We start from the raw sequence: 22,892 nt of genomic DNA, 5'->3' as shown, positions 1-22,892 counted from the left end.
CAGGCTCTCAGGTGATTCTGAATCAGTTGTTTCTCAGACCCACATCTGGGAGACCCGACGAAGGGTGAGCCATGTTGGCAACTGGGAGGCTGTGAGGATCGGCTACTGTTTGGGGGGCTGTCTCTGAATTCTCAAGTGATGTCCAGACTGTGTGGGAAAGAGGCAGAGTCAAAGAGCCACTGGTTAAGAGCTGTGATTTGCGATTTGGACTGTCCTGGGTTCAGATCCCAGCTCCATCACTCACCGGCTCTGTGAACTCCTTTTCCTCATCTGTAAAGTAGGGAAATAGTTACCTCCCATAGGAATGTTGGGAGGAATAAAGGAGACAACAAGTGTAGATGGCTGGGCACAAAGCTGAGCACATGGTAGATACTCAATAAACACTGAATGGACAAATATGCTGCTAAATAACCCTACTTTCCTTCTTTTTCTTTTTCTTCCTTGGATAGAGGAGAGGGGCTATGGATTTTATTTCTCCCACTAGAATGTGAGCTCTGTGAAAGAGAGGATTTTGCCTCTCCTGCTCACAGCCTAATTTCCAGCACCTAGGACAGTGCCTCACACAAAGTAGGTCTCACTGCGTATTTGTGGGGGAAAAAAGACTGAATGAACCTGGTTTGGTTCAGAATTGCCCAGGTTCAGCAGGTAGTCCAGCAAGGACCTTGAAAGTACTTTTCGGACTTAAGGTAATCCTTGGATCAGTGTATATCTGACAAACATATAGGAAGTATGGAGCAAAGCAAACCACTGGCCCATGAGAACCTGTGCTTGTCCAAGACGAAGTTTGTCCCCAAACCAGGGCCCACTAGGATCCAGGCCCCCAAATTCCCAGTTTGGTGTCAAGAAAAAGGCAGTGTTCTGGAAGACTCAGGGATGCTCTTTATCCAACACTGCTCTTAAGCCTTTTCATGCCATTGGTGGTTCCTCCCTCTCCAGGCCTCTGCATTTCCCTCTAGGATGCTCAAGAACCCTGTGGGTTCTGTGCTTTGGTGAAGGGGCTTCTCGTGCCTGTGTCTCTTCTGTTTTGCAGGTGGCATCCCTGAATCCTGACTGGATGGAGGCCCACCAGCTTCTGTTCCCATGAGGTAGAAAGGCCAAGCTTGGTCTTCAGCTGGGGAAGAGTCCAGAAACAAGGCCCCTGGCGAAATAACCCAGATCCATTGGCCTGAGGAGCAGAGAAAGGGTGAGAAGTGAACCGCAGCTGCTGGTAACCCTCAGAAACCTTCTCCAATTGCTATTCTCACAGTTCTTTGGGAAGACTCTAAAGTGAAGAACAATATGTAGGAAAATGGGACCAACTCATGTGTGTTCTGAGCCTCAAAACCCCTTTCTTGGCCCAAAGAAGCTCACCTTGAGTTTGGGAGGGCTGGTAAGCTCCATCCTTTCTCATGACCTCAGCCAAGCATTGAACTTGCCCTCCCCTTCTGGCCTTGGTGATCACTTTTTCAGGAAAAGTGAGACTGAGGACCCCCAGGTGTTCCATCCCTAACAAAAGCTCAGGAAACCAAGCCCCTTCCATCCGCTCCCAAGCACCCCAGCCAAGCCCCAGAGAGCCAGTCCGGAATGATCCCGCTATGGCCAAGCTCTGGTTCAAATTCCAGCGGTACTTCCGCCGGAAACCTGTGCGCTTCTTTACCTTCCTGGCACTCTACCTGACTGCTGGGAGCCTTGTCTTCCTTCACTCTGGCTTTGTGGGCCAGCCTGCTGTCTCCGGGAACCAGGCGAATCCCGCCGCCGCAGGAGGCCCGGCTGAGGGTGCTGAGCTGCCCTTCTTAGGCGACATGCATCTGGGCAGAGGTTTCCGGGACACCGGTGAAGCCTCGAGCATCGCTCGCAGGTACGGACCCTGGCTCAAGGGCAAGGATGGGAATGAGAGAGCCAAGCTTAGCGACTACGGTGGAGCCTGGAGCCGAGCCCTCAAGGGGAGGGTTGTCCGGGAGAAGGAGGAAGAGCGAGGTAAGAGCGAGGAACATCTGGACACTGAGGGGTTGGGGAGAAGGGAGGAGATACTAACAATATAATAACAGCTGTCAGTTTTCAGTGTTTAATAGGAACCAGCTGTCATATAGTTGTAGCTATAAATAAATAGTACCTCCCATTATCATCCCCATTGCACAGAGGAGAAAACTGAAGCTCAGAGGGAGGAAGCAGCTTGCCCAAGGTCACACAGCTTGTCAACAGGCAAGTTTGGATTCGAACTCCGCATCTATCAGAGGTCAAAGTCTGACTCCCCTGCAGCCTTTCACAGTCCTTGTTAAATATACATGAAAATAAAAACAGTCAGCATTTATTGGGTACTTACTAGGCACCAGTACTATTTCCAAGCACTTTACATATATAGAAACATCACCACAACTCTAGGTGATATATTTTATTTATTCCCATTTTAAAGATGAGGAAAGTGAGGTACCAAGAGCACAAGATTACACAGCTAAGTGGCAGAGCTTCTGCTCCACCAGACTGTCTCTCAGTCCATCTTGCTGGGTCCCTTGGTGATGGATCTCAGGGGACATCATTGCCCTCGATAGACTTCATTGCATTTCTCTGCCATTTATAATCTAAAAAGGCTTTTCTTCATGAGTGCACTACCTTATTTGGTTTTCACTACACTTCATGGCTTAAACAAGGCCCCTATGATCCTGTGCCCAGTTAACAGATGTGGAAACCAAGGCTTGAAGAAGGGAAGACACTTGCTCAAAGCTGCGCAGCTGGTCAGCAGCAGGAATGGAGTTTAAATCTGGCCTGAACACTCAGTTTTCTAAGGCTGTCTCCTAAAGTCCACTGGCATCTACCCATCCAACCAGCATGCTAGGGAGGAACCCACAACCCCTACAATTCATGAGATTAACACAAATGGATATTTCAGAAATCTGGGCCAGGTGGTTTGGGAGAATAAACCACCAATCAAGGCAGATGGAAAACTTCACTAGCCTTTGTGTTCTACTGTGATTCAACTCATAAAAAACCCTTCTCCTACTGTGGAAGGGAGCAGGATTAATGCAACACATTCTCCTGCCCCAGTCTCCCCCTCCCCCTGGCCTTGGAACCATCTAGAAGACTCTACCTTTCTGCCCTTAGGAATTTCATAGACTTCTGCCTCTTCAAGAACCAATGTTCACAGGGAGGCAAAGGAGATGTTGGAGGTGGCAGAATGGATCAGGGGATGTGGATTCATATTCCAGCTCCACCCCCACCAGCCATGTGGCCCAGACAAATGGTTTTACCTTTTCAGAATCCAGTTTTGAAATCTGTAAAATGGGGATTTTACTGGATGCTCCTGAGAGTTCAATGAAACAAGAGTCATGAAAGCCTAGCACCGAGTAGGTGCTTAGAGGTGCTCAGGAAGTGCTCCTGGGATCTCCCTGGGGATCGTCTTATAGATATAGGTGAGATGTGAGGTGCTGCACCCCAGCCACTCCAGACTCCATTCTGGCCTTTGAAAGCCCCAAAGTCCTTGCCAGCTTACACCTTGGGATATGCTCCCCATAATGCTTAGGACAAATTCCAGACCCCTCCCATAGTCCAACTCTCCAACCTCATCTTATACCCCCACTCCCCTCATCATGCTCTGCCCCACTGTCCCTGCAGTTCATTGAATACACCACGCCTATTTCTACCTTAAGATCTCTGTATATGCAGTGCCTTCTATCTTGGATGCCATCTCCCCAGATGTTTGCATAGCTTCCTTCTTCCTTTCCTTCAAGTCTTCAATCAAACCTCACTTTCCCATAGAGACTGTCCCAGAGCATTCTAATGCAAATAATCCCACTTCCTACCCAGTCACAACCACATTCCCCGACTCTATTTTCATCATAACACTTATCGCCATCTGAACGCATCTCATTTACGTCTTTGCCTCTTTGTTTAAGATCAGCCTGTTCTACTGGACTGTCAGCTCCAGGAGGGCAGGGCTATTGCCTGTCCTGCCTGTCTGTGTTCTATCAGCACCCAGGACAGCACCTGGCTCAGTGCTGTTGCTGAACACCTATTTGTTGAATGGGTGAATGACTGGATGAATAAACGAATGAATGACTATCCCTCTGCCTGGAGTACCTTTACAGGGTTAGCTCTACTCTTCCTCCAAGTCTCAGCTTTGCTACTCTTCAAGAAATTTTCCCTGATCCCCTTATAGGCTTGATCAAATATTCCTCCTCTATGCTCCCTGACATGGCCCTTATATTAATGGAAATTGTGTATGTTTGTCCATGTCCCCTGATAGAATATGAATTCCTTGTGGCCTAGATGATACAGAAATGACGTTGTCTCTCATTTGCTGTGACAATGAAATACTGTCATCAATTTCGCTAATAATAATTAACATTTCTTGAGTACCTGCCTTGCACCAACCACTTGTCTATTTGCTTTTCATGTATTATTTGAATGAAATGATATATGTAACATGCTTATAATATCCTCTGGCTTATAATAATAGGTCACTTAATAGTTGCTGTCCTTGTTATTTGTAGTAATATTAGCTGATATCTAGTGAATGATCATTACAGGCTAGACCATGTTATGTGTTTCATTGACTCATTTAATTACTACAACTCAGTAAGTTAGGGATTGTTATTGTTATTCCATTTCACAGATGGCAAAACTGAGATCCAGAAAGAAATTACTTACCCTAGTTTACACAGGTCAATAGTGGAAGAACCGAGGTTTAAAACAAGGTCTGTTTAATTCCAAAGCTTGTGGGCATTCTTCTATACCATGCCAATTGCACCCCCACCATGCCTTATCCAGCAATCTTATATATTTTATGAAGTGCAGAGAGAAGGAAGAGAAAATAAGAACACAGCCCCGAGGCCAGGGCTCTCAGCAGACAGCCTTTGGAATCAGGCAGTGTTATTAAGAAAACACAAATCCAGCCTGTCCTTGATTAACTTATTCAGAGTTCAGTGAGGAAAGACAACATATTAGATTAACGCTAATAAAAATGAGACGTTTCTCTGACCTGACGCTAAACTCATTTGGTTTTCTCCAAAGCTGGCGAGGGCTCTGCTTGATGCAGTGATGCAGGACTCAAGCTGTAGAGGATTCAGAGCCCATCATGGCCCAGGAGTGGGAGGGCAGGAGCTGCACCCAGGCTGGGCTGAGGCTGGGCAGGAATCTGAGTCCCTTGGTGTGACTGACACCTACCATATGCCAGTCATTTACCTAGGACTCTCTAGGTTCACATGACCGTGTGAGAGCCTGTACTTTGAGTAGCCAAATCAGCGTTCAAATCCCAGTCCTGCAACTTGCTGGCTGTGCAGCCTTGGGCAGGTCGCTTCACCTTTCTGACACGCCATTTCCTCTTTGGGATAAAAAGTACTTAACATCAGATGGCATTGTGATGATTACATAAGGTAAATTCAGCATGTGCTCTCTAAGTGCCAGTGCTATTCAAAGCATTTACATCTATTACATCACATAATCCTCATAGTAATGAAGGAAGATAGACACTGTTATTAACTCCATCTTACAGAAGGGAAACTCAGGCACAGAGAAGTTAAGTAACTTGCCCAAGATTACCCACCTGGGGGAGGGAGTAAACCAGTATGTGAACCCAGGTGTTGTGAGTCTTACACCTGAACCTCAACCACTACATCATGTCACTTCTTAGTGTACAGAAAGTACATGCCAGCTATTATTATTATAATAAGCTGGCATACCACCTTAATACATGCCAGTTATTATTATTTGTACTGTAATTTTGCAGGAGAAAATGAGGGAATAGAGGTAATGTGACTTTCCTAAAGTCACACAGCTAATCTGGGGCAGAGCCAGGAGCCAAATCCACTTTGACTTCAAAGGCTGTGCTGCTTCTATTTCCATGAGATTACAGAGAGGCTTGGGCTGGGTGTGAAGGTGGTCATGGGAAGATTTAGTCTGCATTTTTTTGGAAGGATAGCAGGAGCACCCACTTCCCATCTCCTCCAGCTGAAGATGCAATGGCTGCAGGTTACTAAAGTGCTCTGTGTCAAGCATTATTTGTCCATATTCTCCTTTCAGCTTCATATCAGGTAAAAATATTGAGTGCCATTTCACGGATGAAGAAACAGAGACTCAGAGAGGTTCAATTATTTGCCCAATATCATACAGCTGCCAAGAGGCAGAGCTGACTCCAGCCCAATTTGATCAGAGTCCAAAGCCCTTATTCTTAACCACTGGACTTATACTACCTCTTTCTTAAAATATATGATCTCTAACTCCATTCATTCATTTATTCATTCATTCATTCCATATTTATCAAACACCTACTACATGCCCAGATCTTTGCTGGGAGGTGGAGATACAGGAATGATTCAAGCACAGGTTGTGAACATTCCTCAGAGGAAAAAGCTGTGCTTTTCCCCATTCTAGCACCTTTTCATTTCATTACAAATTCTTCTACAATAATCCAAAATTATTTCTAATTTGAAAAAATAATGGACAATACCAACAAAATTTAGAAAAGTTTTGGGGGACTCAAAATGAGGGACCCCATTCAGCCATGGGATATCATAGCTGGCTTTCTGGGAGAGGAGATGGGTAAGCTTAGCATGTAGGATCCTTAGGCCTTGACCAAAGTGAGTGGTGCATCCCTTCTGCCCTGGGAAAGCCTAGATATGAGCAGGAAATTCCATCACTGGTACAAAGAAACCCGGGCAGCACTGGGCGTTTTTCTGGAGGGACCACCTTCCAGGGTTTCAGAGAATTCCCAGAAGGAGAAAAATTGTTTCTTGTGTCTTCCTTCTGTGCCAGACCCTGTGATAGGCTCAGTGCATCAAATTAATGTTACTTAGGTCACTCTTAACAATATCTTTGTATGAGCTTTCTCCGGCTGCTATAACAAAGTATCACACACTGGGTGGCTTGAACAACAGATATCTATTCTCTCACAGTTCTGGAGGCCAGAAATCTGAAGTCAGGGTGTTGGTAGGGCCACGAGCTCTCAAAGACTCAAAGGGAGACTCTGTTCCATGCCTTTCTCCTGGTTTCCAGTGTTCCCGGCCATCCTCAGCAACCCCTGGCTTGCAGCCACATTACTCCAGTCTCTGCTTCCGTTTTCACACGACCATCTCCTTTGTGTCTGTGTCTTCATATAGCCTTCATCCGCCTCTGTGTCTTCATATAGCCATCTTGTTATAAGGACACCAATCATATTGGATTGGGATCCAACCTACTCCAGTTTAGCCTCATAACAAAATTCCATCTGCAATGACCCTATTTCCAAATAAGGTCACATTCTAAGGACCTGGGAGTCAAGACTTCAACATGTCATTTGGGGGGTGGAGGCCACAGGGCGCACAATTCAGCCTAACAACCCTAGTTGAATTTTTGCTCCCACTTTTCAGGTGGAGAACTGCGCCTCCAAGAGCTTGAGTAATATTTGAGGCTATTGCAGCATCATGTGTGAGATTTGAACCCAGATCTGGTTGACTCCAGTACAGCGTGAGGCCTCCTGTTTGTGAATATGTTCACAAATTATAAATCAGAGGCATACAAATTAGTTCATGTTTAGCTACCCTTTTAACAAATCACCTTCATCAAAGAGAGCAAAATTTCATGAAAAGATTAATTGAATCAAAAGAAAAAAGTAAAGGGGAAAAAAAAAAAACTACCACCAGGAGGTTCTTTTCAGATGCTGGTTTCTGTACTGGAGATAAATAGCCCAACTGGGGTGACTTTGCCATTTCAGCAGTCTTCAGACCACTGTGGAGACGAGCTGATAGATTGTGTGAACTCGGCCATTAATCCACCCTCAAGTGGCCTGTGATTTTGTCCCTGTTTTACATATCTGACCTCCTGTCTCTGAGAGATTCTGCTACCACAGCAGGATTTGAAGGTGGAGCCCTGAGGAATGGCTGAAGAGGACTTTAGCGGGCTGGCAGTAACCATGCTAATGAGCTCAGCAGGGTGATACAACTCTGAGGACAGGAACCATGGTTGTATTGGTCGCAGCCTGCACCAAAGGTCTGTGGGAAAGGGGTCACCAGATCTTTCCCAGGACAGGAGGGACACTGGCTCAATATTGATATCCTGATCCATGGAGCTCAGCCCATTAATCAGGCCATGATGCATAACATGCCTGCGTTTTCCAAAAGCATTAATAAAGGACCATGTATCTTCCTCTCCCTCCTGTTGACAGATAAGGAAACAGAGGGTCATTCATTCATTCAACAAGTCTTTGAGCACCTGTTGTGTGGGACATCTCAGCCTGATGCCTGGTCTGGTGGGAGGGTGAGGAAGGGGATAGAACACCATTAAAAAGCCCAGGCTTATAAAAAAGAATAAGATCATGTTTCTTGCAGGAACATGGATGGATCTGAAGGCCATTATTCTTAGCAAACTAATGCAGGAACAGAAAACCAAATGCTGCATGTTTTCACTTTTAAGTGGGAGCTAAATAATGAGAACACATGGACACAAAGTGGGGAACAACAGACACTGGAGACTACTTGAAGGTGCAGGGCAGGAGGAGGGAGAAGAGGGGAAAATATAACTATTGGGTACTACGCTTAATACCTGGGTGACAAAGTAATTTGTACAACAAACCTCATGACACGAGTTTACCTATATAACAAACCTGCACTTGTACCCTGCACTTAAAATAAAGCTTAAAAATAAATAACTAAAAGCCCAGGCTTTCGGGAAGATGGATCTATGGCAAAAACCCCAGATCTTCTCCCAAGAAACTGCCCCACTTCCCAGCTCCATCCTCCTCCTGGGAAGGTCTCTCTGGGGTGACACCTCTTCCCAAGGCATCTCCTCCCAATCGTGGACTCAGTCTGGCATATAGGAAGCGGCAACTTTGAATAGATAGACCTAGGCATGGATTTGGTCTGAGACCCTCACTGTGGGGTGGACTCGGGCAAGTTGCTAAGCTTGAGTATCAGTGTAGTAGTTACTGTTCCCCCCCATCCCGGTGCCAAGGGACAAAAATCCACCTTGAACCAGCTTAAGCTAAAGACGAAAATGCATTGTGTCATGTCATCAAACTACAGCAGTGGCTCTGCTGGACTGGATTTTTTAAATGAATAATTGGTGGCCTTCTTCCTGTCACTCTCATCTCTGCTCTTCTATGCCTTGGCTTGTTTGTTCGCCTACACAGACTGGCCTTGGTGCCAGGGATTGGGCTGGTGGTAGCTCTGGGGTTATAGCACCTGGAAGAGGCAGATTTCTTTCTCCCAGCTTTACTCTATCAGAATGCAACAAATGGGTCATGTGTCCTTCCTTGAAGCAATCACTGGCTGCTGGGATGGACAATATGATTGACCCTGCCAAGGTCATCATGTCTCCTGTGGTCAGGGAAAGTAAGGTCTGCTGATGGAAAAACCTATCTAGAGCAGATGCTTTGAAGGCATAAACAGTCCACTACAGTCCACCCCTTCACTCCATGGTGGACATGCAATGGACATACCCACATACATCTTTACTCCCATTAATTTGCTTATAAAAATCTATCTAACATGACCACTGTTCCATAGGTAGCCAAATGTGCCTATCCTTACCTTAAGGTGAAGTCACCCAAAGTCCTATTACATCCAGCTTCAAGCCCAGCATTTCTGCAGCATGAGCATTCCTCCCCTTCAGGTGTTGGGGTGGCCAAAGAGAAATGAAACTTCCTCAAGTGTAAGATGGTTGGAGGACAGACCTGGGCTTTAATTTGAAGTCAAATGCTACAAGCTGTAGGAACGTGGGCAGATGACACAGGTTCCCATTGCATTTTGAAAAGAGGAAAAGCAGATGTAACATGAGTAGTTACCAGTCAGAACACACACCATATGCCCAAACTAAGATGTGCTTCTAAGGTAAACAGATAGAAGAGTCACTATGATCAGTTCCCTCATCTCTAAAATGGGTTCATAAGAAGTTTGTGAAGATTGAATTTTTAAAACATGAGACATGGCCCACAGTAAAGTAGATAGCACGTAGTAGGTGTTCAGTACATGAGTTTTGTCTCCTCTGTTTCTGTCTTTGTCTCTCTCTCTCTCTCTCTCTCTGTCATACACACCACACACACACACACACACACACACACACACACACAAAATCTGCTGATCTGATGACAAAGACCTCAGGCCACCAAAATAAACCAAACTTTATCCCCTCTCTTCCCTTCCTTCTCTCTCCCTCCCTACTCCATCATCCCTCCTTCCTTCCTTTTCTTCCTTCTTGTTCTCCCTCCAGCACCCTCTATTTTTTCCTCCCGCCCATCCTACAGTCCTTTTCTTCCTTCTTGTTCTCCCTCCAGCACCCTCTATTTTTTCCTCCTGCCCATCCTACAGTGCATCTTTAGACACTCAGTCCTCTAGGGAATGGCTGAATTGAAGTTAGTGTGCAGCCCTTGACCACATGGCCACAGAGTGCTCTCTCCCAGCTCACGTATGAACAGCATTCGTGCCCCAAGTCAAGGGCTGTGACTCCATCTGTGGTAGGAAGGGCACGTGCTGTTGAACAAGCACAGAGACAAGACCTGGGCTTCTCCAGGGCTGTCACTGTCTAGTGTGCCTGCTCCAGGGAGGCGATGTTTCTTTTAAAGATGGACTGTTCTTAGTTGAGCAAATCACCTCTGTCTTATGAAGGAAATTCAAGGTGATCAGGTCAAGACACATCTCCAGCGGGGCTGAAAAAATAGTGCACTTAGCAGAGCCGTGTCCAGGGGAGTGATTGCTCAGTAATGAGCCTGCATTCTCTGCTAGATCCTGCTCTCCACCACAAGGAAGCGGGGAAAGAAGTTCACAGTTTAAACTAGACAGTGGTCTAGGCAAGGAAGCGATTCAGTGGCATTTAGTATTTTCTTCAATCATTCCATATAAGGGACATTTAATTCCAAGTGCTGGCTGGGTCTTCGGTCTAACCTCCAGTTACTGATTTGGGGGTCTCGCAGACCTGGATTTCAACCTTTATTCTGTGCACAATTAGCTGTGGGTCATAGGGAGGCCACTTCACCTTTCCGGGTCACTGTTAAATCATCTAAGATAAGAGCATGACAATGTCCATGTTCTCCACTTCACATGGGGGCATTACAAAGATCCCCCAACTCAAAAAGCAAGCAGTTCAGAACACAGGCTCTGAAACCAGATTGCTTTGCTTCAATTCTGAATCCACATGTATGAGCTGTGTTACTCTGAGCAAGTGACTTCTCCAGGCCCTTTTCTCTTCTGTACGAAATGGTAATAATATTCTCATAGGATCACTGTAAGGATGCAAGGAGACAATGTATGTAAAGCACTTACTGAAGTGAATGTCCAAATAATAATAATAATAATTTTTAAAACGTATGGGAAAAGACATTATAAACTGTGAAGTGCTATTTTCATGTATGGGGGTTACTATTTACCATAAAGTACAGGGAAAATGTTTACTACTTGAAGAAAACTAAGTGTGTGATATATAATTGGATGGCTGTTTCACTTTATTTAAAATTTTCCTTTGAATGGAAACGTTCACCTTGATCCACAATAGAGACAAACTGTAAAGTACTTTACGCAGCACTGTGAATGGCCAGTTTCTTATTCTACTCACCTTAGTTTGATGCCTATCATATGCAAGACACTATGGTAGAAACTTTTACATAAATCATTCTATTTTAACCTCACTGGATTGTTATTTTTGTTCCTGATTCAAATAAAGCTAGGTCTCTGAAAGATTAACTGACTTAAACTTACTAGGCTTATGCTAGGAAGTAACAAAGTGAAACGAGGACCTAGACATTGAGATAGCTAAGTCCAGGGCACTTTCCAAGGAAAAATAAATATCTTAAGGCAGCTTGTAGACATAGTAACATGTTGTCAAATGTTAAGCCTTTTAGAGCTGTCTTAATGCAAGAAATAGGAAGCTGTGTTTGGTGCTTAGGGAGTGGCCTTGGCTTAGGTTCCTGGATGCCCAGCTGTCACTGGGTGACCTCAAGGACTTGGCTGCAGCCCACAGAAGGCTTCCCTCCTCTCTGTTGGTCTCCACTGCCCTGATTAGACCAGGTTCTGCCAAGACAAATGACTTTCACTCTCTCATTTCTGCCCAAAGGAAGGACTTGACATTAAAAGGTCAACAAGGTCACATAACCAGAGACACATTGGTGAGGCTTCCCCCTGTAACCCTTGCAGCTTTGTCCCCAGCCACCTCTGACTTTTTCCTTTCCCCAAAGCCAAGTACATCGGCTGCTACCTGGATGACACCCAGAGTCGGGCCCTTCGAGGAGTGTCCTTTTTTGACTACAAAAAGATGACCATCTTCCGTTGCCAGGACAACTGTGCTGAACGGTAGGGCTCCAGCATCCAAGACTTGTCCATTTCAGGCCCTTCCTTCTAAGATTCCTGCCTGTGGCATTCTTTGCCCTGCTATGGGAGGGTGTGTTGAAGGGTGAGCACGTGACCACAGGAAAGGTTGATGCAAAGGTGTGTGTGCATTGTGTGTATGTGCATGAGCACATCCACACAACTGCGGACTGTTCAAGAGTTGGTCTATGGGAGTTTGTGGTTGTGCAACTGTGTCACACTGTGTCTAGGAACAATTTTGTAGCAAACAGAGTACAGGGTCAGCTAGCTGTGTTTGTGAGCTTAATGCCAATATGCACTTTAAATAATAGTGACCGTGTATGCAGGAGTCTTTGTGAATATGTGTGCAAGGGCCCAGGATTGTGCTTGTGTGTGTAGGTGTCTGATTGCATTTGTTGAATGTGCAACACTGTGTTGAGAGCATGCAAGGTTGTAAAGAATTGCACACAACTTAGAAATGCACCATTAGGTGTGCGCGTGCATGCAGATGAGGGCTGTGAGCATAAGGCTTGCAAGATGTCCACATGAAGGGTAAGGTGAAGGTATCTAATAGTTTCTCAATATATAAACTCCTTGTTTTTCTCCAACGGAGAAACACTTACCTGTTCAGACAGTGTTTTCCAATCTAAGAAGACAACGATGGTTTTTATTAGACATGCACTGGGAGTAGAGGGGAGAGAGTTGACGTTTTGAGAGTGGACAAGTCCCCAGAGACCTGGTGAACAGGGACAGGACCCCTGGGGGTACCATGGGGCTAAGCTGAGCTTCCCTCCTTGTTTCTTGGGCCCCTTGACCTTGTAGTGGCTCATGAAGAGGCTTTAATATGCTCACCTCCAGGCTCCAGCTGGCTGTCTCTGACAGTCACAAGCTTTGCCAACCTCAGCTGCACGTCTGGTGTGGAAATGGGCAAGTGGGTGACCACTGAGAGACTCCTCCTGCTGTTCTTTATTTTTCATTTTTTATTTTTTTGGGACGGAGTCTTGCTCTGTTACCCAGGCTGGAGTGCAGTGGCGTAATCTCGGCTCACTGCAACCTCTGCCTCCCGGGTTTAAGCAATTCTCCTGCCTCAGCCTCCTGAGTAGCTGGGACTACAGGCACATGCCACCATGCCTGGCTAATTTTTTTTTTTTTTTTTGGTATTTTTAGTAGAGATGGGGTTTCACCATGTTGGTCAGGATGGTCTCAATCTCCTGACCTCGTGATCCGCCCGCCTCGGCCTCCCAAAGTGCTGGGATTACAGGCGTGAGCCACCGCACCCAGACCCTGCTGTTTTTGATTAGGAAACACTGCCCCCTTTGTAATCAGCTGCCTAGGGAGCCCACTATTAAAATCCTGAGCCCAGGACCCTCTCCAACTTGAAAAGGATTCCAAGTCCTTGATAACATGAAGTCACTAACTTATCTGTCAAACTTGTGTGCAGGGGGGCGGGGGAAACAGAGGTGAAGTCCACACAGTGCCTGGCCTTAAAGAGCCTGCAAGGGGAGACAAATATGTAAACAGAGAGGGATAACATAGTCAGATAAGGGTTGAGATGGAATAATCGCAGACAGTTAGACATGCAGACAAGGTCTAAGCTGCCTGGGGTGAAAGGAAATACTTCTCAGAGAAGGTGACAGCCAAGATGAGTCAGAGCTACTCATGTAATTCAATTTGGTTCAGCAAATATTTGTTGACTGCCCATGGGTGCTGGACCTGATTCCAGGTGCTGGAGATGAAGAGATGAGCCAGCCACAGCCCTGTCCTCAGCGGGGCTTCCCATCTGGTTGGGGAGATAGAGGCATGAACAATGGCTTGGGCAACAGAATAACAACAGCTTACAATAGTTAAAAAGCACTTGTTCTGTGCCAGGCACTGTCTGAGCATTTTGCAAATATTAACTCTTTAACTTCACAAGACCCCCGTGAGGCAGGAATGTTATGAGCCACATTCCACAGATGAGGAAACCAGGGTACAGAAACATCAAGTATAATGGATGCTGGGGTGGATGTGCTTTGCAAGGTGCAGGAAAGTCAAGAAGATGGAAGGGATGGAGGGCTCCATGTGGAGGGTTTAGGAAGCGTTATCATGGTGAGAATATAAGCTGGGTTTTGAAGGATGAGTAGGAGTTTTCTAGGTAGGGCAGAAATAACAGCATGCTCAAAGGACAGGACTCCTGAAATACACTGAAACACTCAGGGTGCTCAGGTAGGCAGCATGGGAGTGCACAGAGGGTACAAAGGGACTGTCAGGAGAGGAAGCCACAGAGGTGCCCAAAGTCCAGTGAAATGGGGCCTTGAAAGCCAACTAAAGCATCCAGATTTGACCAGGAGGGTAATGGGGAGCCACTGCAGGGTGTCTATCATGGTCTACCTTCATTCCGTGAATGTGTATTAATCATCTCTCATATGCCAGGCATTGTCCTGGGATAGGTGGGCAAGATCCACAGGGTCACTGCCCTCCTGGATATTATATTCTAGAGAACAAGACAGGCAATTTACAAACTACATTAAAAATCACTAAGATCATTTCAAAAGTGATGAGAGCCATAAGAAAATGAAATAGAGCAATGGGATAGTGCCCAGCATGAGGGGTAACATTCAGTGTGGTAGTCAATGAAGGATTCTCTAGGAAGATGACTGAGCCCAGACCTGGAAGGTAAAAAAAAAACCATGCAAACAGCAGAGTAAGAGTGTTCCAGGCAGAGAAACGGCAAGGACAAAAGCCTTGAGGCAGGACGGAACTCAGTGTGTTTAAAGATCAGAGAGCCCATGACTGCAGCAGAATTGGCCAAGGGAAGGATGGTGGGCATCTTATAGTCTGTTTGGGATGCTAGAACAAAATGCCTTAGACTGGGTAATTTCTATGAACAGAAATGTATTGCTTACAGTCCTGGAGGCTGGGAAGTCCAATATCAAGGTGCCAATAGATTTGGTATCTGGTGAGTGCCCACTCTCTGCTTCAAAGATGGTGTCTTGTTGCTGTGTCCTCCCATAGCAGAAGAGCAAAAGTGCTCCATCAAGCCTCTTTTATGGGTTCCCCTGAACCTCAGTTTTTCTCCATCTCGACTTTGTCCTTCCTACTCCCGGAGCCACAGCAAGCAATGCTCTTTTCATTTGTTTACAGAGTGGGGTAGCCACTAAGAGTCCTTTTTAGGAAAGGATTCCATCACTATGAAAATTTTCAAAAAAACTTGAAAACCTTGCAGTGCCTGGATTTTTATTTTTAGGAATTTTTCCTTGGTGAATGTGTGAGCTCATTTTTGTCCTCTCCCAGAGGGATGCAAGAGTCCCTGTCTCCCTCATGAGCTCCCTGTGCCTCCTCCCTTCACCCTAGCTCCTCTCAAGGGACAAGGAGGCACCGTTCCTGGGTGATGTTTCCAAGAATAAAGGAGCTGGACTCTGGAGAGATGAATGTATCGGGTTTCCAGAAAGGGAAGAGCAAGAAAGAGAGTGGGGTAGGGGAGACCACAGGATCTGGGGTGTGTGTGTGTTGACAGGTGTACCATGTGCAGGTGTGTACAGGTGAGTGTGAATATGGACATGGTGTGTCTATGTGGGTAGGTGTGGATGGGTGAAGATGAAGGCAGGTGGATGGTCCCTGGGTGTTCCTGTCCCCTCCTTGGGTCTCTCTGTCCTCTAGGGGCCTCCCTGTATTCCTTCTTGGCTTTCCTGCCTCCACACTGCCCCCCTGCAAGGCTAACTCTGTAGCCTCCCTGACTCCTCTTGGGGTCTCATTATCCCAGACCCTGATACCCCTGCCCCATGGAGCATGCCTGTCTCACAGATCTCCTGGAGTCTCCCTGCTCACCTCAGGGTCTCCCCTGCCCTCTTTCCAGGGTCTTTCTGTGTGCTACCTCCCTAATCTCATTTCTTTGGGGTCCCCCTGTCTCCCAAAGGCCCCCATCTCCCAGGTCTCCACGATGGGTGGGTCTCCTGTCCCCTGAGGTCTCTCCTGTCCTCTGGGGTCTCTCAGTTGCCCCAACCTCCCATCAGCAGTCTCCCCATTTCCCCTGGGATCTCCTGGTCCCCAGAGCCCTCCCATCCCCCAGGTCTCCACGTTGAGTCTCCCTGCCTTGGGGTCTCCATGGTGGCAGCTACCCTGCTTGACAGCAGCCTCCCCCAGGGGTTACCTGTATGCCGGGCTGGAGTTCGGCGCCGAGTGCTACTGTGGCCACAAGATCCAGGCGATGAACGTGAGCGACGCAGAGTGCGACATGGAGTGCAAGGGCGAGCGAGGCAGCGTGTGCGGCGGCGCCAACCGCCTCTCTGTCTACCGGCTGCAGCTGGCCCAGGAGTCGGCCCGCAGGTGTACGTGAGTCTGCCCTGCCCCTCTCTGCTACTCCTTCCTTGGCTGCAGCCCTTGCCCACCAGAGTAAAGAGTCCCACATGTCTGCCCTGTACCCTCCCTGGCTCCCCATCACTCCAAGGCCACCACCGTCCTGCCCCAGCCTCACCTCTCCCAGTCCCTCACAGAGCCCTTTGCCCCAGCTCCTTTGAATGGTCCTGCATGTGCTTCTCTCTCCCTGCCACTCTGAGCTGCCTCTGGTTCCAGCTGCATCCCTCATTCTCACCAGTCTTCTTCCCTCTGAAACTGAGTTGAAACCTGAGCCTTGCCTTCCCATCCTGATTTTCTCAGAGCAGATTGTCTCTAATGATGATGATGGTGGTAATGACAATAGCAAACACTTTGTCCTTTTCTCCGTGCCTCATGTAGAATAGCACATCTAATCTTCACAATGACCATTGACATAGGTACTATTATTTACTTATTCCCATTTTACAGATGAGGAAACTGAGTCTCAATGTCACAAAGCTGGTAAGCAGCAGAGAATTTAAACCCACTCTGGAGCCCTTGATGCTTTCAAAGAGAGAATCCATCCTGGCTTGTTCAAGCTTCTGGTTTGAGTCTTGTTGGAAAATCTCTCCGATTTCCAAACCAACAGAAGGAGGGGGTGAATAAGAGGACAGGAACTGGCTCCTTGTCTGAGGGTACTGTTCCACCATAGTCCCCTCCTGGGGACTGGGGAGGAATATTTAATAGCAGCTAATAACTATTTATCAATAATCTACTGTATGTCAGGCACTGTCCTAAGCCAATTACAGGCCTGATTTCATTTACCTTCCCTACAGCCTTTTCAGGTAATTACTGTTGTTTATTATCCCCAACCAGTCCAAGGTCACATAGCATAATTCCAGATGACCTTAAGACTTATGAGAAGAGTTAATGTGCTTGATAAAAGATGGGGGGTGCTGACCTTTCTGGGGGTTACTCCTCCCGTGCAGTCCAAAGACAGAAGCAGAAATCCACAGCTGCTTCTCTAGCCCTCTGGCCAGTGCTTCCGAGATTTGCATGTGTCTGAGAGTTCCCCTGGGAGATCTTGTTAAAATGCAGATTCCAATTCAGCAGGTCCAGCAAGATGCTGCGTTTCTAAAGAGCTCCCAGGTGATGCCAGGATGCTGGTCCACAAACCACATTTTGAGCCTCTGTGGATCTCGTCTAGAATGTAGCCCTGCCCACCCGGGTGGCTTTAGCAGAAAGTTAACAGCTAGTCTGTTTGCAGAGAAGGACCTCTTCCATGTGAATTTCATCGTTTATAGAAACTCATTGTTTGTTTGCTTGAAAATGTGTTCAGTGTTTCAAATCCCAAATATATATATTTTTTAGTCTCACACTGTCGCCCAGGCTGGAGTGCAGTGGTGTGATCTTGGCTCACTGCAACCCTTGCATCCCGGGGTTTAAGCAATTCTCCTGCCTCAGCCTCCCAAGTAGCTGGGATTACAGCTTCCCACCACCAAGCCTGGCTAGTTTTTTTTTCTTTTTTTTTTTTGTATTTTTAGTAGAGACAGGGTTTCACTATGTTGGCCAGGCTGGTCTCGAACTCCTGACCTCGCGATCCACCCACCTCAGGCTCCCAAAGTGCTGGAATTACAGGCATAAGCCACCATGCTCAGCCTCAAATCCCTTATTTTTGAAGCTCCATTCAAGCTTTGCTGTGCAATAGGGTAGAGTATGTGGTCAATTTGCAAACTGGCTGTTTTTTCCAAATGAACCACAACTTCCACCTCCCCATAGTCACCTCAGTTCATGTATGAAGGCCTAGGAGGGCAGAGGGCAGAGGACAGAGGTAGCACGTGAAATCCAGGCCAGAGAATGTTCATAGAGTGGCTTTCTGGTTTGGCTGCTAATATTACGAGTTTTTAACTTAGTGGCAGATTTATCACCTTTACAGCTGATCGCCTTTATGTCAATATTTATGTTATTTTGATAGCAACATTTGGACCATCTGAAGAGATGACCTTAAAGTCAGGGATATTTAGAGGGAAAGCTGCTGCCAGTAACACATCCTAGTGGATGAAGCTGAGATAGATAACAAGAATTGGATTGTGTATGTCATTAGCCAGACACTAGCCAGACTTCCTTTTGGTTAATGTTCAGGTTGGCTGAATAACCTGGACACACTCTCAATATCTCTTTCTCTCCTTCTCTCTCCCCTCTCTCCTTCTCCCCACCTCTCTCTTCCTCTTTCTCTCCCTCACTTTCCTCTATCTTTCTTCCTCCCTGTCTCCACCCCCGTTTCTCTCTCTCTCTCTCTTTCTCTCTCTCTCTCACACACACACATACACACATTCAGACACACACACACACACACACACACACACTGCTGTGATCACTTTGTATTACATAATAACACTTTCACTGACCATGGGTCAGCTGGGGGGCTGCTGGCAGGAATGCTGCTGCACCCCTGACCTGCCCCTTCTGTGTGGCACAATTATTTGGGTGGTGCTTTGTACCATCTGAGAATAGCATTTTTGTATTATGCCCAAGAGGAAGAAACACACTTATTTCTACTGAGAGTGGAGTCCTGGATTCTCTAAAGTTCATCACTGTTGTTCTGAATCATCACCATATAAGGTTTGAAGCTTGAGCACCTTCAGCTGGAGACCCTAAAAGAAAATCTAAGCCTTATTAATCCTGAGGCTACCAAGACTGAGACTTAGAAGGAAGGCAGCTTGGACAAGGAGAGAGATGGTTGACAATGTTTCAAACCCAGTTGGCAACATGGTATACAAAGAGAATGCAGGAACCATTCATTGAACCAAAACACTTGATGAGCTCTTCTGTGGATGAGGTATGGAGAAGCTCAGTGGTCAGTAAAGCACAATGCCTGACCTCAAGGAGCTTTCCATCTCATGGGGCAACAGACCTGATACTAGTGAAATTGGTTCAACCATGAGTTAGAAGGATAATTTTGTGCAGACCCAATACAAGTAGGATTGGTTGAACCAGAGACCTAGAGGGCTGCAGGGGCTCTGTCTTCAAGACCCAAGGGAGCAATTTTTGAGCTGAATCGCATTCTAAGAGGATTCCAGGTGAAGGGGACAGCCATGGGTTCTAACTCATGATCAAAAGCCCAGAGTCAGCAAAGGTCATGTATTGAATGCTATGTTGGAAGCACCTTTTTCACTAATGTCTGCATTTTACATTGGAGAAACTGTGGCTCAGAGAATAGAAATGGCTAAATTGAACAGCACTGGGGGAGGCTCCATAAAGGAGGGGGCAGCTCAATAAAGGAGGGGACATTTGATGAGAGGCTTGAAAGGTTGTTTCCTGGCAGAGAAGAGGAGTATACTCAGACTCAAGACAAATCACCAAGCAGTGGGAGAGAAATTAGGCAAATAAAAGAGAGCACAAAAGCCTGGTGCCTATTGCAGGAAATGACTGGCAGGCATGGGTTTTCTAAGGCTACTGTGCCTCTTAGGGACTGAGCATAGGCTGGAACCCAGGTCCATGAATCCCAGTTAGGGTACCCACTTGCCACAGTGATGCAGACACCCTGACCCTGGAATTTGGTTCAGAACACCATCTTCTCTCTTTTGGGGGAACTCCTTGGCTCCAGCTCATCTCCTCCCTTCCCTGACCCCTGATCCCTCCTTTCACCTTGTTTCCAGACTCTAGGCAATGTGAAATCTGCAATGTCTTTGCTCTGACTCAGTGGCATCTTCGATTTCCTAGGATTATGCCTAGGATTTGCTTTGTACACAAATAAGTCAGAAAGGGATGCCTTCCAAGTCACTGGCACACAACTCTGGCATGTATTACATCAGGCAAGAGAAATGAGTGAACGCTCCAGCAAACAGCTATGGCAGAAACCAGATTTCATTTGTAGAGTCATTAGTTGGTATTAACACTGTGTCCTAATTGTGTTTTCCTAAGCAGTGGCACAGAACTCTTAATGATTGGAGAGATCTAAAGGAAGCTTATTATCTCCCAAGCACCATTCTGGTGGGGCATCTGCCTCGCACAGGATGCCAGCCTAGGTGTTTCTGAGGTGAGGTGATGGAATGCTCCCATAATAGTGAGAGCATTAAAAGGTTAGCAGAGCAAATGTCTGCAGGCACCCTGCTATTCTGCCTTGACACTGACTCTCGGGCACGTGGACTCTTTGCCCTTGTTATAAAAGAACTGAGAAATGGACTTCTTTCTTGGTCAGATTACATTTTTCACAGCAGTTTGCTAAATGTGTCGGCAAGTGTAGCTCTCCTCCCAGGGGTAGAGACCTGCTGGTGATTTGAGAACATTATGGCTTTATGCGATGTTGCAAGAAATTTCATTTGCCTGAAAGACTCTTACAAGATTTGGGTTGCAAAGTTCATTAGAACGGGGCTCTTGAGTCCCAAGGGTGTCTGTCCATGGTGCTGACCACCCTTTAGCACTGCCTAAAACCCCAATGATGGCAAACCAGCCTCTCCCACGGATCTGCACTTTTTTCCTTTTGTTTTTTCCTTCCTAATTTAGTGGAGACATTATGAAGCTTACACTATCACTGAAAAAATAGATACCTTATTTAAGGTTCACAATTTACATGGTGGATTTTGTGTACTGTTGTTAATTCTGGCAATTTTTTGCCTCCCAGAGTTAGAAGGAGAATTTTGTGCAGTGCTTTGGTTTATGTTCACTGATCCTCCATTCCAACTACTTCTGCTGAGAGGAACCCTCAGATGATTAGGGAACAGTCACATTTGCTGGAATGGACCACGTCTAGCTCCTTCTTTGCTAGGCCTGGAGGCTTCTTCTACTTCCCTTTGCTGTAGGTCTGGGAGCCCCGAATTTCATAATTCATATGGGACCCCATGAACTCTTCTCTGTAGGGCCAAGGGAATGAGAGAAAATATTTCTTCTTCTGCATCATGATGGGAGATAATTGGTTTGCTCTTCTCCCCTAAGCAAAATCTAGGTCATTGGACAGGAAAATATTGGGAGCAATGCAGGTTTTGGAATCAGGCATAGTGTTTCTATCCCAACTCTCTCATTTGATGGCTGTATTGACTTTGGTCAAGCCACTCGTTCTTTCTAGGCATCAGGTGCTTCATCTATAAAATGAAGACAATCCCAATCTTTCACAATTTCTGTGGCCACCAAGTGAGGAAAAGACTAGAAAGCACCTAGCACAGCGCCTGTTACAGAGTAGCTTTTTCCTAATGGAAACTCCCCAGTTCACTCCGAGAAGCACCCAATTCAAGCGATTTGAATTTCCAACAGCCCACAGGAGCCTTTGGTAATGTCTAAAAATAGCTGGCTTGAATTCTCTTTGGACAGTTAGGCTCTTTGTGTAATTCAATCTCTCTCTGATTATAGGTAGCTAGATAGCCATTAACAGCTTCCAGCTCACTGCCTTTCCTCCTCACCAGCATCTTTAATGCAGTGGAGCTTGGCCTAATTACCCAGGGGGTGGTGGCTTCTTTCAAACCAAGGAGAACTCTTCCACAGCTGCCTCTAAGCTGATGCCAGGTGACATTTACCTCATTTTTGTGAAGCTCGAGAACAAAGAGATGATAGGACTTCAGAGACACTTGCAGCTGGTTCCGGGCTGTTCTTCATGTGCCCCCAGCAAAGGGAGTTGATGAACAGTTGCTCTGCTTGCTTCTTGCTAGTAAAAAGCCCAAGCTGCTGAGGTCATGTACCATCCCAGCTAGCCTGGCAATGCAGAGCTGACATTGTCAGAATGTGGGGCATGGGCTTTTGCAATCCTTGAACTCCCACTGTGGGGCCTGAGAGGATTTCTGGAAAATTCAGGTAGCTGGCATGGGGGTCTCTGGAGTGCAACTTGTTAAAATTGGGCAGACCTTCTTCAGGATAGTAAAGAGATGGGAAACTAGGATGTGATGTCGAACAAGATTGGGGTCAAATCCCAGCTCTGCTCCCTACCAGCTGTGTGACCTGGAAAAGTAATTGAGTCTCTGCCTATAGAACAGGATAATAATATTGTTCACCTCATAGGTTGTTGTGAGGATTAACTGAGATATAATGTACACAACATACTTAGCACTAATGACATAGAGTAAACAGCTGTTGTTATTATTGCCATCATTGGCAATTATTTAGAAAGGTTATTAGGAAGATGCCATCCAGGGCTACTGCTGTTGTCATTCACGACTCCAGGGAGTACCATTCACATAGACTATGAGCTGTGAAAAGCAATGGCCCCGAAATCTGTGAAGGATTTTCCTTGTAATTGAAAGTGCTCAAAGATCCAAGATATTTTAAGTTGGGTTCTCCCAAAACAGGGATGTGAACCTTGGCTACCTGGAAGGTGTTGCCAAGATGCACCCATAGGGGGCTAGAAAGGTAAGATGGAGAAGAAAGCTAATACAGGGTCCCTGACAAAGC

The 22,892-nt window shown here is 46.3% G+C and overlaps 1 protein-coding gene across 2 annotated transcripts in view; it reads left to right on the top strand.

Annotated features, from left to right (window-relative positions):
• Positions 1 to 22,892, top strand: part of WSCD2 (WSC domain containing 2) — a 125,823-nt gene that overhangs the window by 65,210 nt on the left and 37,721 nt on the right. For both annotated transcript variants that reach the window (XM_033220762.1, XM_033220761.1), the window contains exons 2-4: positions 1,031 to 1,956; positions 12,113 to 12,227; positions 16,344 to 16,528. In XM_033220762.1, coding sequence (XP_033076653.1) covers positions 1,575 to 1,956; positions 12,113 to 12,227; positions 16,344 to 16,528 — 682 coding nt within the window. In that variant the 5' untranslated portion in view covers positions 1,031 to 1,574. The remainder of the gene's footprint in view (positions 1 to 1,030; positions 1,957 to 12,112; positions 12,228 to 16,343; positions 16,529 to 22,892) is intronic.

Source organism: Trachypithecus francoisi, unplaced genomic scaffold (genome assembly GCF_009764315.1).
Source record: "Trachypithecus francoisi isolate TF-2019V2 unplaced genomic scaffold, Tfra_2.0 Lachesis_group11, whole genome shotgun sequence".
Taxonomy (NCBI): Eukaryota; Metazoa; Chordata; class Mammalia; order Primates; family Cercopithecidae; genus Trachypithecus; species Trachypithecus francoisi.
Note: the sequence above shows the minus strand (reverse complement) of the source record. Positions and strands in the feature narration are given on the sequence as shown.